Source organism: Thamnophis elegans, chromosome 1 (assembly GCF_009769535.1).
Source record: "Thamnophis elegans isolate rThaEle1 chromosome 1, rThaEle1.pri, whole genome shotgun sequence".
In the NCBI taxonomy this organism is placed as follows: domain Eukaryota; kingdom Metazoa; phylum Chordata; class Lepidosauria; order Squamata; family Colubridae; genus Thamnophis; species Thamnophis elegans.
The window spans coordinates 159531291-159548682 of record NC_045541.1 but is presented as its reverse complement, the minus strand read 5'-3'; the positions used below and the strand labels follow the sequence as shown (position 1 = coordinate 159548682).

The following is a 17392-nucleotide window of genomic DNA, read 5'->3' as shown; positions in this document are numbered from 1 at the left end:
CAATATATCTTCTCTATATTGAAGAATACTGTTTTTCACCCTAAAGGTATTTCCCAAAAGGTAGCTGGACTTTCTCGGTCATTTTCCTTGAAAACCCAAAGGTGTAACTGGACATTTTTTTTTCTTGAAGATGTTTCACTTCTCATTCAAGAGGCATTCTCAGTTCTGACTGAATGCTGGGGAATGGAATCAGAACTGAGAATACTTCTTGGATGAGAAGTGAAATGTCTTCGAGAAAAAAACAAAGTCAAGTTGCCTTTTGAAAAAGCACCTTTGGGACGACCCGTGACCTGGATGATTGAGAATCTCCATAGACATTTTCCTTGAAATGTTTCACTTCATTAGAACTGATGCTGCTTCTTGGATGAGAAGCAAAATGTTTTCAAGGAAAAAACCAAGAAAGTCCAGTTGCCTTTTGGAAAAGCACCTTTGGGACAACCATGAGCTGGATGATTGAGAATCTCCAGAGACAAGACTGTCTTTGTGTTACAGAATAGTTGCCTACAATATTTAACATCCTAATATGCACCACAAGGCTTCCATGTGAGCTGGAAGTCATTCCACATTGGCTTCTTGTAGATTTGCTGGTCAAGTCATGGACAAGCAAGGTTAGAAATTATGAAAAATCAAGACTTCCATGAGCAGAGTTTGAACATTATGCTACCAAGATGATGGTTCCTTTGAGAAAATGATTCTTATTAAAGTTTTAGCTTGAGTGTGTGTGTGCATGAGAGCGTATAGTCTATAGCCATGATGGCGAGCTTATGGCATGCGTGCCACAGGTGCATGGGGAGCCATATTTGCTGACATGAGAAATGTCAGCTCTGGCACGCATAGCCGGGGGATGCCATTTCACTCTCCCCAAGCTGCAAGAAACCTCCAGAGCCTGGGGGACGGTGAAAAACAGGCCCAACGGGCCAACTGGAAGTTCAGAAATGATCCATTTCTGGCTTCGGAAGGCCTCCGGGAGAGGCTGCTTTCATCCTCCCCATGGAGTCAGGAAAACCCTCAGAAGCCTGGGAAGGGCAAAAACGTCCAGTGCACATGCACAGGTGGGCATTGAATTGTGGGTGGGGCACTTGTAAGAGCGCAATAGCGCACGCACACAAGTTTTGGCCCGCCTTTAGAAAAAGGTTCACCTCATTGGTTATAGTCCACAGCCATGGGACAATTATTCCACCCCTCCCCCATCACTCATTTGAGGTTGCCTATCCAAAGGCCAGGATAGGAAACACAAATAACCAATTGATTAATTAAATGAATTAGAATTAAGAACTCTTACTTCTTTGATTAGACCACACATATTATAGCACTTTTAGAAACCTCAACTTAAAAACCAAAACCGAGAATCTCGAAGTGGCAGTCAAAAAATATAAGGAAGAAACCTTAGGGTTTTTTCAAGCCCCAGTTGCATCTTCTTTATTTGCCCTCTGGTAAATACTCAGCAACATGAATCCAGTCAATTTAAAAAATATTTTCTGTGCAAGCACAAACATATAGTTTTAGCCCTGAGGACTGGGCAGAAAGAATGTCCAACACACAATTCCTTCCTTGGCTAACTATTGTCAGGTTTAATCAACCTGAGTAGCTATTTTTGTAAGCAATTACTAACTGTGCTGAAACCCTTATTGTTATACTATATTTAAAACTTATTTCTGTAAAACAAAGTCAGCTTGGCTGTCCCTTCAGCTACTAAAGACATCAAAATATTTCCTTAGCTTTGCAATGTTTTATTTTAGAGCATATGTTAAGTGCAAAAAGTTTAACTGCATTACATTAAGCTAGCTCTCATTTTACACACTTAATCAGAAGCCATTTTCTCAAGAAAGAAGACTGTATCTTTAATTCTATAGTAGTAATGCCCAAGAGGCTAACCTCCATTAATTTCTATCAAGTGTCCTCTCTCTCTCTTCTTCCTTATTCTAAGCCAGTCTTCTCAATCTCAGCAACTTTAGGATGAGTGGACTTAAATTCCCAGAAATCCTCAGCCACGTAAGCAGTGTATACATCTAAGTGCTATTGCTTCTTTGGAGACCATCAGACCTTCAACTTGCAGTCCATACACCTCCAAATGGTCAAATTTGAGAAACACTGGATAGGGATTGGCCCATGAGTACCATGTTGTTGTGCAACTTCCTCCCAAAATAGTTAAAAAAATTAAATCAAAGTATGCTGTGAACACCTGAATTTGTTTGACACCAATATTTCTCATTTCTATTTGCCAACCAATCAAAACCTGTCACCTTTTGATGAGTTGACATGTCCCTCCTCCTGCTTGCAGCTACTTCTTCTAAATTGCATATAGTTAAGCAGAATATTTATATAGTGACGCCACCAGTTCCTACTTGGAGGAGAACTTAGTGTAGGAAATCAAAGCCACTTGGCCCAAATGCTTCTTCACACTTCATTTAAAATAGGGAAACTTTTCTAATGATTATGGTTGCCTAGTACTTTTCCTTCCTGGTGGTTTCCAGAACTCACATTTCCAAAACAGGTCTTACCTGGTTGTTGAAAGGACTCTTCATTTGTTAATGTGCTAGACAAGATGAGGATAGGTGCATCTTTAAACTGATCAAAGTGGACCTTTAAAAAAAAAGAAGAAGGAATATCAGTACATGTAGTGTAGTACAATGTGCCTTACCCCCTAGGTGGGTGCCAAATTTGGCTTATTCCATCATGCAAACAGTTTCTGGTGTCTTCTCCAAGTCGCAAAAATATTGGGAATTTCCCAGGGACCTCACCACCACCACACCACCACCACCACCACACTTCCAATCCACTCGCCCAATTTTCCCACTGGCTTTTCCAGCAACTCTACAACTCCGTTTTTTTGGGTACAATATTGCGCAGTCAAGGTTGAGTAACCTCTTCACTTTTTACTGCCCTATGATATTCACATAACAGCTGACTAGGAAGGCACCTGTGGTTTATTCTGATTTGAAGTGTCCTTCCCTGGGCTTTAGCTGGCAAAGTGTAGGGCTTCACCCTACATACCGGTAGTAACCTAATTAAGGGTTTTGTGCAAACATTGCTTGCCAATTCAATTGACTTTCTCTCTAAACTATCCTTTCTCTGTTTCTGGAGATAATATTTCAACCACTCTATCAGCCCTGAAGTTGAGTTCATACAACATTTTATCACCAAACCTGAATTAATAAACACAATAGCTGAGTTCATGCAGCATTCTCTGCTTCCTCTTTCCCCGTATCCCCTACAATCATATTGTGGCTTAAAGCAACAACCTGTTTCACATAACTTACTAAGACAATGGCTGACACAACACCAAGCCCCCTTTTAGCTTAGCATAAGTTAAGCTGTATGGAGACATTCTGTGAATGCCATTGTGCATGTACTTACATGCACGCAATGACACCTCAATAAATACTTCAGAACTGAACATGCAATCTAGCTACAGAGATCTTGGTGCATATCACAAAGAAGTAATTAAAAGCATCTTGGGAATCAGCTCAATTAAACTTCATAGCAGTGGCCCTCATTTATACATTAAGAGCTGCCATTCATCCTACCAATATTTCATTAAGTACTGGTGTACTTAAAAGAAAGCAGTTTGCAGAGAGGAAGATTTTCCTGATTAAAAAAAATACCTTGACATTTAAAATAAATGAGTTTGACTATAAGAGGAGGGAGCGTCAGATTATGCAGGGCTCTGTGCACAGCACACTATGCATTACAATTAATCGGGGGGGGGGGGGGGACTTGCAAGACCTAGTCATCTATACTCATCCACAGCACACTTGAACTAACTAAGAAGTGTAACACAACAGGACACTTGCCAACATTTTTAACATAAGTAATCAGGTACATGGGTTTAGATGCTATTTACTTACTCTCAAACGTAGGTGCTACCAAACTGCAAAAATTCAAATAGTCAAAGCTCTGGCAACTTTTCAGAATTCCAATTTACAATTAAACCATGGGTCACAGTTAGAGAAATGTTAAATATTTCAAAGGGCAGCGCATAAGTTTGAGCCCAGATGCTTTCAATGTTCACAAAATTTTGAACATGTTAATGTTCTAACTGTTACACACTTGGTCAATTAGGCTAATATTATTATCGCATCAATATTATTTCTGGCAATTTTACACAGCATCTGACCTAAAGGGTGCCCTCAGCTTCAAAGTTAGGGCTGTCCCCAGGAAGAATTAAAAAATAATCCACTAACTTCACCAACATAAAGTTGGGTACACCAGGTGGGTTGCTCCCGGTTCAGCCCAGATCGGAGGAACTGGTAATAGTGGTGGCAGGAAGCTCCACTCACACCGCTTCTGCGCATGCGCAGAAGCATTCCCGTGCATGCAAGTGCACCTGAACCGGTAGTAAAAACATTGGCAACCCATTACTGGGGTTACCCGTATCATGCTAAGCCAAAATGTAGTTTGGTTTTGGTTAGTATGTGCATGAACCCACTATTGTGGTTTGTAAAATAGTTTACAGCGTACTATTTAGGTGAACAGATTGTAACATATTGGACTGCAGTTAAAACAATTAAGGCCATGGCAATGAAGCTATTATTTAATCACAATTTATTGATAAATTCCCATTGCTTATTTTCTTTTGACCCCCGAAATAAGACTGGCTTATTTCAGAGAGGTGCTTATTATTTTTGAGGTGCAGGAGGGCGGCGAGTGTGGTCCACTCATGGTCCTGTGTGTTGTTAATATTTTCCGAGAGGGCTTATTTTTGGGGAGGGCTTATTTTAGCACATGTGCTCAAAAGCTGATTTTGGCTTCTTAATCAGGGAAGTTTATTTTCGGGGGCACCAATTGTGCTAAGACATTACTGTGACTTGTTTATTTAGATGTATGTTATAGACTCACCCAGTAATCTTTAGACCATGACTTCATTCTGTACTTATCTGACAAAAAACAGCTTTCTAAAGTCATTCTCATCTCATTTTAATTTTCAAAAAACAAAGTGGCAGAAAACAAACTATGATGAAAGCAAGAATTTGGTTACTGAACATTTTCTTTTGCTGAAATATATAATCCATAAAGAGCAATTTTCATTAATTGCAGGAAGCCAGGAATCAATGAAAACTGCATATGATGCCGCCATAAAAAAACAGGAGAATTAACATGATGATAAAGTTCAGTCTGGTCAATCACAGAGAAAGAACAATTGAAGTATATTATTTCCTTTATCAACAAAACATTCATGCCTTAAAGAGACAGTTGAAATACAACTACCTAAAATCTTAGAAGTAAGATTTTCTAAAACACTATTATTTCAATACTAGCTGATAACCCAGCATTGCCCGGTATTTATTTATAGGGGGGAAATGTCAGACCAAACATAATTCTAATGTTGGATTTTTCCCCTTACCAGAGGGAGCCGCCTTGTGGAGTACTGTGAAGCCCTTACCATGGCAACTCCACTGCGCTGTACAGTAGACTCCGTTTTACAGCAGTACAGTAGAAGCAATTTTAAGGCACAACAGGCTATATCTTAACAGAACACATAACCTGCGGGGTGTTAGGGTGTCTTACCCCCATAGTATTTTTCCAGGAGAGTAAGTCATCTGTGTACCAAGTTTGGTTGAAATTGCTCAAGGCGTTCCAAAGTGAGCGGGACAAAGTTATACACCCACACTCACACACACAAATACATGTAGCTTCGGGTTGCCTGACTAATTAACCCACTATAACAGTGGTCCCCAACCTTTTTATCGCCGCGGACCCAGTCAGCCTTTGATAATTTACCGTGGCCCGCTGAGCGCGCGCAGGGGTGGGGGGGCGTGTTCGCAACGACACATTGATTGTTTATATATCAAGTGCGTACCAGCGCGGGCTCTCTTCCTTGGAGCCTTTGCGCACGGGCCCAGGAGCTTTGCGCACGGCCCAGGAGCCTTTGTGCTGCAGCGATCATGTCCCCCCGGCCGCTGCGCGGCCGGTGCAGGGTACTCCACGGCCCGGGCACCGGTCCGCGGACCGGGGGTTGGGGACCACTGCACTATAACATAACCATCACCTGCATGAAAGAATAGCTCTGTCATATATCAAAAGCCTCTAAGAAACAGACTATAACAACCATACAGAATCACTGCGATATCACAAATAGTCCTCCAAAACACCTTAAATTATCCAAAGATCCAGTACTATAGCCCAGAAGCAAAAAGAAGAATCATCTAACATACACTATAACAATCATTATGTAGGACAGACAGCAGAAGACTAACACAGATATCCATAAACACCAGTGGTGGGTTGCCAATTTTTTTATTATCAGTTTGGGTGCACTCCCGCGCCACACAATGCTTCTGCACATGTGGGGAAGTGTCTGACCGGGTGGGGGGAGCTTCCCGCCGCCGCTACTAGTGATTCAGCCAATCGGGGGCAGAACTGGGAGCAACCCACTTCTGATGAACACCAACTTGGAGTCAGAAGACAGGATGAAAACTTCTTAATCTTACATCATGTGGGCAGAACTCAACCACATTTTCAACAGGGAAACTGTGAGCATCCTAGACCAAGCTACATTCAGAAATTCCTGAAAGCTTGACATTGAGACAAATCAGCCATCAATAGACACACAGAAATAAACCCACATTTATGCATCATTAAAAAGGAACAATAAAAAAGCTACTGGTAAGAAGGAAAAAAAGACCAGGCACATTCAGCAACTCACACCTAGCTAAGGAGTAACACTAGACAAACAATCAAGAAAGCAATACTACCAATAAAGAATATTTGTAGCTCAGAGTTGAAAGGAGGGGTCCTTGGTGCTCTCTGAGCTTGCTTGTTTTCTTGCAGATGTTTCATTACCCTAAAGCAAGGTTAACAGAATCTTTTCAGCACTGAGTGCTGAAAACAGGAGTGGGTGCGCATGCGCGTGCTGGAAACCGGAAGATCAGCCTCCCAGTGCGCATGCACGGCCAGGAATATGATCTTCTGGTTCCGGTGCATGCATGCACACTGGCCAGCTGGTCTTCGTGTGTGCATGTGTTGCCAGAAACCGGAAGACCAGGTGGGCGGTGCGCATGCGCGTGCCAGAAACCAGAAGATCTTCCCGGTGCGCTCATGCAGACAGGATGGCGCTGTTCCAGTTTCTGAAGCTCCTGTGCATTGAAGATCCAGCTGGTCAGTGCGCCAGAAGAGCAATGAGCAACAGCTTGCGTACCCAGAGAGATGGCTCTGCATGCCACTTCCGGCACACGTGCCATAGGTTCACCATCACAGCCCTAAAGCAATACTCTAATCAAGGAATTACCAGCAGAAAACAATGCTCCTATCACATTGGCAGGACATATTTCTGTATATATACAAGGAGCAAAGCCCCACTTTCTTAACACTGAGGATGTTACCTATTTGGGTAATTAAATGTCTACAAGCAAAGAACCAAACCCAGAGAGCATCAAGGACTCCACTATTTATTATGCAACTGGACTAAATTTTAAGTTATGTTTAAAAAAAAAGAAAAAAAGGAAAGGGTTGACAAGACGGAAGGGCATTCGTTGATGGGGTAGAAGAAATGAATATTTCCTCTGTTGGGTGTTGAAAATTCCTTCCTTGAAATTGCAGCTGCAAGCAGAACAGATGGCCAGGGTTTGGATCACGTAAGCAATTTTACCGTGACTGAAGCTCAAAGGGAAGATTAAGAAGAGTGAATTTAAACCAAGTTCAGAAGGGGTGTGGGGTGTGGAGAGGGAAACAATGTCACAATTTGACAGGGTGAGCTGAGTGGGAAATGGATCAAAGTTGCCCCGCGTAGGCTTTGTTGCTTCTAATCAGGACTCTAGCAATTGGATTCATTGTTATTTTTTAACACTGGGTTTCTGTATCGATTCTTTTCTGAATATCCTTCTGTTCCTGGAATGCCGCCTGGCCCACACGGATGGATCACAAGACAGGTAAAAAAACAAACAAGCCAAACCATTTTTGCAATCAATCAGACACAGGAACAGCAAGATGCTCTATTAAATACTACGCTCTGGACCTGTTATAGAATGTATCAAATGTACACCTGCACCATTGTTTTTTCTGAAGAATGCACATCCTCACTCTGCATATCAGTTGAAGTATCTTAACACCTTTGTGCCTTGAGGCATTTCACTTAAAAAAATCAGTTGGGGAAATCAGAGCTGAAGAAGCTTCTTGAATAAGAAGTGAAACACCTTCAAAGAAAAAACAGGAAGTCTAGTTGCCTTTTGAAAAAGCATCTTTGGGTCGTTTGGGGAAACATTGTACAGCTCACTATAGAAGGAAAAGAGAATTAGGTTATAAATGGGATTAGTATTAGACTGGAAAGGGCCTTTATGCTTTAAAAGAGTGCTTTTCAACCAAGGCCATAGGATATTTTAGAGGGCCACAGGTGAAGGACATGTCTTGGAGGGGCTCAGCATATGCTCAGGGGGGCCATGGAAAAAGCAAAAATCGGTCAAATGCCACCTCTGGCTGGTCCAAGAAATAGGGTGGGAATGGAGATTTTGCAGAATCCTTCCCTGCCAGGCCCACCAAAGCCACACCCATGGAACTGTAGTAAAAAAATTGAATTCACCACTGGTTGTGCCCCATTTTATACAGTAGACTTGTTCTTGCCACAGTTGTTAAGTGAATCACCTAGAAGGTTCATCAGTTAGTACCCCGGTTGTTAAGTGAAACTGACTTCCTCCTTGACTTTGCTTGTGAAGAGGTCCCAAAAGGTATCACATGACCCTGGGACACAGCAATGGTCATACTAATATGAATCAGTTTGCCAAGTGTGTGAATTTTGATCACATGATCCTGGGGGATGTTGTGAAGGTCAGAACTTTGAAAATGGTCATAGGTCTCATTTTAAGTGCTGTTTAACTTTGAAGGGTCACAAACAACTGTTGTAAGTCGAGGACTACCTGTATTGGTGAACAGAGGTTCTAAACAAAAGCTCTAAAATGGCCACAATCTTCCTCAATACAGAGGTTTCAAGTGACACAAATAACTATGCATCATGTTTTTTGCTAATTTGGTGCCTTCCAGTTCTCTTAATACTAAAATTTTGCTAGTCAACTTCACCAAAGACACATCAGATATGATCCCTGAGACGACTTGCCTGTTCAGTGCAAAAACATGGCCAGTTCCAGTCCACAACAGGTTAAAATTTCAAGCACTGTAGCGTGGAAAGCAACCTAGTCCAAAGAAACTTAAATACTACATTTTTAATGTTCCCTTCAAGTGTTTGTGATGTCAGTCCCTCTGGGTTTTCTGGAGTTAAAAAAAAAGCGCAGCTTCTACTTTTGAGAGGCTCATTTTTAAAATGTATGAATCAAATTTACAGAAGGTGGTGTTGAGCTTATAAAGTAGGGAAGGTAAAAAAAGAAAGGTACAAGTAGTGTTTCATGAGACCTGACTTTGAGTTGTAAACCTTTTGGAGTTGGCAGCATCAAAAATCAAATCAAATCAATCAATCAATCAATCAATCAATCTCTTCCTTCCCCAGGTATGTTGGGAGTAAAATGTCCAGGACTCCCACCAGGCATGACTAAATTCTAGAGTATTAGACCCACCACATTGGAGGAACTAAATTACAGAAAGTAACTAAAGTACCTTCTGTAACTAAATTACAGAAAGCTACTGCAGCATTTACACTGTTGTTGAACCCAATAGCTACGCTATTTGAGTAGAGCTGTCTGAATTGTTGCCTTCAGACAGACAAGGCAATACAGATGCCCTCCTTTAACACATTCCAATAGTTCTAGAATGGTGTTTCTCAACCTTGGTGATTTTAAGATGTGTGGACTTCAGCTCCAGGAATTCCCCTGCCATGGAAACCCATTATCTCACCCACATCATCCCTTGGGTGGAAGGAGACCAAAGCTTCGACTCTAGTTTTGCAACATGAGGGTCTTTAGGGGCAGAAACCAGGAGGCAGGGTATCTGCTTCTCCAAAACTGTAGCAAATGTTTTCACTTGGGTGTTTCTCCACATGCCAAAGGCACATGAGACGAACCAATCATCACTGGTTGCGAAGCAGACAGATCTGCGGCCTGTTTTTTCTTTTTTTTTTTTTTTTAAATATATTTTATTCATTTTCACATTCCATTTTACAATCACTTATATACAAGGTATTTGCTATAAGAAAAAAAAAAGGATAAAAAAAAAAAAACAAAATAAAAAAGAAAACACAACTCATCATTCACAACCCCACCTGACACTTCCATCCTCCATACACCCCATCTACCCCCTCCAACTTTCCTTTCCCTCTAACACTCCCCTCCTACTTCCCTTTCCCCTCAAACCTTCCTTCTCCCCTTACTCCCAACACGCCCTCCTTACATTCCCCTTACTCCTTCCTTACTCCTCCCTCTTCTTTCCCTCTACCTCCCTCCTTGGTGTATGCCTTTATTCAAGTGTTGTTTAATCTGATAAAAAGTAAAATAAACCAAGGAAAAAAATATAAAGAAAGAAAAGAGAAAAGAAAAAAGGAAAAAGAAAAAAACAACAACCGTATATAAGTGCATTGTTCTTATTGAGACTATGTTAACACCCACCCACCCACCCCCCATAAATCCCCATCCCTAATCCTCCCGACTTCCCAGGGCCCACACCTGGCACTGCCTTCTATCTAAAGTATCTTGTGTTCGTATGGATTAAAAATAAAAGTAATATATTAAAGGAAAGAAAAACAAGAAAAAAGAAAGAAAAGAAAAAGAAAAAAGAAAAAAGAAAAAGGAAAAAAAAAAAAAAAAAAAAAAAAAAAAAAAAAAAAAAAAGAAAAAAGAACTCTTTGTGTTAAGCTCAGCCCCCCATCTTTATCTATGCTTAAATAGTGTAAGTCATTCTATCTATATTTTATTCTCGTCTCTTGCTTCTTTGTTATTTACCCCAACCTCCTGTAGACTCTCCCGTTCCTCTTCCTTAACCTTGTATTCAGATAAATATTATACAAATTTGTATAGGCATCAATATACAGTCTAGCTCAAAAGTAATCCCTACCAGTAAAATTAAAGCAGCGTGGATCATTCCACATATTCAAATATTACTTTACAGAAGAATAATCAAACTTTCCCTTCTAATAGGATTTAAACAGCGTAAATAATCTTTCTTAACCTTATTTTCAAACAGTAATTCAAAATAATCTAACCAAACCTTCCCTTCTTAGTAAAATTTAAGCAGCGTGGATCAAGTATTACTTTACACAAAAATCAGTTTACATTCTATCTTAAGATGATCCCGACCGGCTTTCCCTTCTAATAGGATTTAAACAACGTAAATCATTCCGCATGCATTTTACCCTCATCCCTTGCTTGTCTGATATTTACCACTATCAAATTTATGCAGACATTAGTTTAAGATCTAGCTCAAAATAATTTCACCAAACTTTCCCTTCTAATAAGAATTAAATAGCATGGATCATTCCACATATTCAAATAATACTTTCAACAAGAATCAGTTAACCTTCTGTTTTAAAAAATAATCTCGTCCAGCTTTCCCTTCTAACAGAATTTAAACAACATAAATCATTTTGCATCCTTTTACATATATACATTCAATATCACCCCACCAATATACGTAAATCATTCCGCATGCATTTTACCCTCATCCCTTGCTCTCTGATATTACCACTATCAAATTTATGCAGACATTAATTTAAAATCTAACTCAAATAATTTCACCAAGCTTTCCCTTCTAATAAAAATTAAATAGCATGGATCATTCCACATATTCAAATAATACTTTCAACAAGAATCAGTTTACCTTCTGTTTTAAAGTAATCCCTTCTAACAGAATTTAAACAACATAAATCATTCCGCATTCATTTACATATATACAATCAGTATCACCCCACCAATAAGTTCCGCTTTTTCTACCGGAGAGAGGTCGCAAACCCCCATTCAGTCCACAACTTTGGCAAATATTTTAAAATGTCTAAATCCTCGATCTCCGCTTTTCTGCTTCTCCGAGGGAGGAAAGGCTACCCCCTCCATCTTGCAGCCATGTGGTCTGTTGCTTGCCTTCTCCTTCAGCTTGTCTCTCTTTTCCAAGTGAATCAGGAAGTCCCGCCTTCAAAGTCTTGTAATAGAAATCTCGAGCCTCCGAAACAGAGTTAAGACGAAGTCTTTGATTCTCAAATGTGACCGTAATGCCGGCTGGGGCCTCCCATCTATATTGAATCTGTTGATTTCTAAGCTCTTTTGTTAAAAATGCATAGTCTCTTCTTGCTCTCAACATCTGGAAAGGTATTTCTTTGAAGACAATCAAGTCCTGGTCATAAACTCGCAGAGTGTATTATGAAACTTTTGCATAATCGCGTTTCTGGATTCTTTTGTGGAAAAATATAATTATGTCCCTCGGGAGCTGTCGCTGTTCCGCTACCAACGAGTTCTGGCGATAGATTTTCCGAATCTGCCAATCAAAGTTAAGTCCCGGGCTTCCCACCGCATGGCTGAAGGCTTCAACAAAGGTCTGTTTCAGATTCTCTCGCTCCTTTTCGCGGAATCCTCTGACTCTTATTGCGAATGCCTTCTTATTAAAATTTATCATCACGAGCTGTTCTTGAGTGTCTCTAATTTTTGTTGTAATATTTGAATATTAGTAGTCAAATTAAAATTAGCCTCCTCCAAGCTTTCCAATTTATTCTCTATTTCAGCAGAATAATCTGACAAGGCAGACACGGCTGCAAACGTATTCGCCTTCATTTGGTCAATTTTAGACTTTAAATCATATAGCTCCAATACAAATTCCTTAATTCTTGTTTAAAATCATTAAGCATTTGAAAAAAAAATTCCTGTGTTAAAAATTCTCCAGTAGAGGGCGTAGGAGACAAGGGCTGCGATTCCAGTATAGATTCTTTAGATTCTTTAGGCAGATTTGTAGAGAGACGCTTCGATTTTGACCTGGGTGCCATTATAAATAAACAAATAAACAGCGCTTTCGCTCCCCTCTGTTTCCAAAAAAAAAAAAAATATTTTGTTAAGGAGCGGTCTGCAGGAAGGTAAAACCGGCTAAGTACATCCCCTATCAGTCACCAACGGAGAGAAATCGCCATTTTGAAGTCCGTTTAAACAAGGAAGCCTCTAAGACAAATGGTGCTGGTATTTAAGATAGTAATAAAAGCATAAATCTCACAGGAGTGGGACCCGCCCGTATTAATCCTAGCTTCAAACAACTTTGCTTTGTCCTGGGGGGGGGCTCGCCTGGGGGCTGCAAAAAAGGCAGCTGAGAAGAACTGGCTGGAGATAAAAGCTCCGCTCACGCTGGGTCTAATCTCTGTCCACAGCCAAAAAAAAAAGAGAAAGGCTGTGGATTACGAATAGACCCTAGCACACAGAGCTACTCCCTGCCCCTTTCTTAGCCAAAAAGGGGTGATATCTATGATCTTATTTAGATATACAGACCAGATCTCTGAGAGGAGCTCGGTTGAGCCCTCCTCGGCAACAGGCTCCGCCCCCCGCCCTGCGGCCTGTTTCTATTGCTACACTACCTGATTTAGGACAACAGTGTAAGAGGTAGAAACAAAACACACAGAAAATTCTCCCATCCACCTCTGTGACTTCCCCTCTGTGTTATTTGGATAAGCCTCGTGGCCCCAGAAGTCATGTAGGAAATTAGCACCTACCCCTCCCTCTCCTAGAAAAATGGAATATTTTAGGAGATATTAAAAAGGCAGAATATTATATTTCACTGGATGAGAAAAGGAGAAACATGTTTTTAAAGACAAAGCAGCTCCCTGCAACTTCCTCCCCCACCCACATTTGTCAATGGGCCATTAAGGCCTGAGCCAGTCTATTCTATATAACAAAGATCTACCCCCTTCAGGCAGAGCCATTTCATTGCCCTTCATTGCACCACCCACCAAATTTCAACCAAACTTAGCACATGGACAACCTACAAAGCTAGCTTTGACCTCTGACAGCAACCAATCAGGATACTCTTCCTGTGCCCCAGGAAGTTCAAAGCTCAGAGAAGGCATAAAACCCAGGGACTCTCAGCATCTCCCCTTTTCACCCAGGAGCTCCAAGGCATGTGATCCTATCCACCATTAAACCATCTTTCCAAACAGCCTCCATGTTTCCAGTCCCCCCACCCCCGCACTTGGAACTGAACCCAGATGGATATTTCTTCCAACAGTCAAAAGAGATGGATTTTATTATGTACCTAGCTTAGATTCAGCTTTTCTATTAGAGGGCATTCAGGATAGTAAAGCCAAAGAAAATTATAAAGGTGATAGTATTAGCAGGGTGTCCTATATACCGAGTGTTCAGCTCCCTCCCCCCCAGTGCTGGTTAGTGCTTCATTGAACTTCTGAGTGATGAGTGCAGGCAGCAAAAGGAAATAATCTTGGAGATTCCATTGGAGAAGGAGGGTAACTCAGAGCCAGTGCCCTTATTAACACAATAAAGACATTGCGAGCTGCTCATTATCCAACCCCCTCTTTTTTTGCACAGTGGAAATTCCCAGGTGCCCTTCGAGATACCCAGACTCTTCCCTCAGGGAGACTGGAGCCCTCCAATCCTTCTCCCTCCCTTCAGAAAGAAAGGATTTGCCCAGTTTGAGCCAGAAAGCTCTTCTCTTGCTTCTTCCCTGACATTCCCAAAGATTCACTTCTTGATGTCACAGACCAAAGCGAAACCGAGATTAATTCCAAAGGAAGAGACGGAAAAGGGCTTTTGAGTAGAGCAAGGGCGGGCTTTGTTTTCCTAAGGGAGATTGGTTTATGAATACAAAGGTGCAGGAACATTCGCACAAAGGACCAGTCATGTAATAAATTAGGGATCCCTAATGCAATGGCCATAAAATTATGCATTAAATGGAAGGAGCTGCCTTTCTTCTAAATGCCTATTACTAGAGGTGGAGAAAGAAAATGAGAAAATGTAGACAAAGAAACACAAGAAGGAAAGAATACAGTCAGGGAGATAAGAAATCTGTTATCTCTGCCTTCCCCCAACTTGGCATAACCCCCCACGGGTTGTAGAACATCTCCCGGAATTCCCGGTCAGTATGATTATACTAGCTAGGCGCAAGGGAACTGTAGTCCAGGGAGGATGCCAGGTTGGGAGAGGTTCTACTTAATGGGTTGTGCTTCAATATCATTGCATTCACAAATAATGTCAGGAGGTTTCAAGAGTGTTGAAATAAGACATTTCATGGGCAGCATGAAACTTCCTATTAGAGAAACTTTCGAACAGTGAGAACAATTACGGTAACTAGTAGAACAGGTTGCCTTCAGAAATTGTGGGTGCTTCATCACTGGAGGTTTTTAAGAAGAGACTGGACAACCATCTGTCAGAAATGATATTGGGTCTCCTGCTTGAGCAGGGGCTTGCACTAGAATAGGGGTCCCCTACCACCAGGCCATGGCTCACTACTACGCCATGGCTTATTTGGAATTGGGCTGCACGAGTGATTGGTTGGTGTGTGCACATGCACAGCTCATCTTATGTAAGCGGCAGGCGCTTGCGCATGTGCAAATCGAGCTGTGCGCATGTGCACCAGGCCACACTCTCATAAGGGTTGTGTCTGCGTGTATGTGTGCTGGCTCTCTGCTAATGTGGCCCTGTTTCCCTCTTCCCTCCCCTCCACCTGGGCTGCCAAGATGCAAAAGTTAGGGACTGCTAGACTAGAAGACCTCCAATGTAGTTGACTAACACAGGGGTCCCCAAAGACTGGTCCAAGGACCAGCAACAGTCCGCAACATGCTAGGAAGTGGTCCATGCAAACAAGTAAAGCCCAACCGCAGGATGCAGGCAGCACATGAAATCATTCCGGTCTGTGGAAAAACCTCTCTCCACGGAATTGGTCCCTGGTGGCAAAAAGTTTGGGTACCATCCTCAAAAGACTACTGTATTTTTCGGAGTATAAGACGCACCGGAGTAGAAGACGGACCAAGATTTTGAAGAGGCAAATTAAAAAAAAAAAGGGTTTGCACTCTGCAGACCTCCCAAAAACGGGCCCGTTTTTTGTCAAAAAAGGGCATGCATAGCCTTTAGGAGGCTTGTAGAGTGCTCCTTGGGGCTGGGGCAAAAACAAGAAAAAAAACGAGATTGTTTTTCACCCATTTTTGCCCTCCCCAGCCCCCAGGAGCACTCTACAAGCCTCCTAAAGGCTCTGTGTGGCCATTTTTGCAAAGTGGGCGGGGTTTTGGGAGGCCAAAAATGCTGTATTCAGTGTATAAGCCGCACCCAGATTTTCACCCTCTTTCTTGAGGGAAAAAGGTATGTCTTATACTCTGAAAAATACGGTACCAATAGAATCTCATCCTCAATAGAAATCAGCAAAGCACATTAGCATCATTTGCACATTACATTACAGTCAGGGATGTCCACAGGATAAGTTCAAAAAAGTCAAGATGGCCATCATGATGACAAAATCAAACTCCACCTGTTTTGTGTGCAGCACCCTGACTAGACCATACAGGTAGACCTGAACTTAACATCTGTTTAACAATTATTCAAAGTCACAAGGTTGTACCACCTCAGATATAATCACAATCTGGGAGCTTAGCAACCAGTTGTGGCATTCTGAGGCATCCTATAATTTGTAACCTTTCTTTGGTGCTTTCTGGCAAGAAATGTCCATTGGGGAAGCTGGATTAACTTAATGATCACTGCAAAAAAAGTTGTAAAATGGGGTTGGACTTGATTTACAACTGCAACAACTTATGACGGAAATTCCAATGCCAATTGTGGTTGTAAGTGAAAGACTACCTGTTTATTTATTGGGTTTAAATTTTGTGTGCTATGCGAATCCATCAAAGTAAAGTCAGGTGTGGTTTGTAAGCCATTATTTACTACTATCCTATATTAATTCAGTCAAAATGGTACATGTATGGTGATGTTATGATTTAACGTGGCATGCTATCTTTTTTATCTGTGAACCTTTCCTTCTATTATTTCTGTTTGTTCTTTCCTTCCATTCCAATCTCCACTTTGCCTCTGGATCGAAGAACAAACACCCTGCACTGATTCACCAGTCTAGGTTTTCCAAGGCTGAGAAAGACAGCTGTGCCCATCTAAAGAGTGAATGATCTTACCCGCCTAGGGAGACCGTCCTGCAGAAGGGTCTCCTGCAATGCTCCGGGAGCTACTTCTTCGAGATGCAACACGTGGCAAAGTTCAGTCAGTTCGTCCTGTCCCAGACAGCCAGTGCCGGTGACATCAAAGCTGTCAAAGAGCTCTTTGAGATGGGCTTCGTACTGGTCCTGCTCAGCTTCATCCATCCCATAGCCCACCAAGCTTCACTGTTGGGAGGGAGAAGGGAAGAAAAGAGAAGGAAGTCACAAAGAGAAATAGCAACATTCCTGTGTGAATCAGAGGTGGGTTCCAGCCGGCACTACTGCACGTTTGCTTGTGTACGTGCTACTGAAAAACAAGATACCAATAGCAGTTAGACTTATATACCGTTCATAGGGCTTTCAACCCTCTCTAAGCGGTTTACAGAGTCAGCATATTGCCCCCAA

General features: G+C 41.6%; 1 protein-coding gene across 3 annotated transcripts in view; it reads right to left on the bottom strand.

Annotated features, from left to right (window-relative positions):
* Positions 1–17392, bottom strand: part of NIN (ninein) — a 130038-nt gene that overhangs the window by 87041 nt on the left and 25605 nt on the right. For all 3 annotated transcript variants that reach the window (XM_032236754.1, XM_032236772.1, XM_032236763.1), the window contains exons 2-3: positions 16967–17173; positions 2502–2583 (exon numbers count right to left, since the gene is read on the bottom strand). In XM_032236754.1, coding sequence (XP_032092645.1) covers positions 2502–2583; positions 16967–17152 — 268 coding nt within the window. In that variant the 5' untranslated portion in view covers positions 17153–17173. The remainder of the gene's footprint in view (positions 1–2501; positions 2584–16966; positions 17174–17392) is intronic.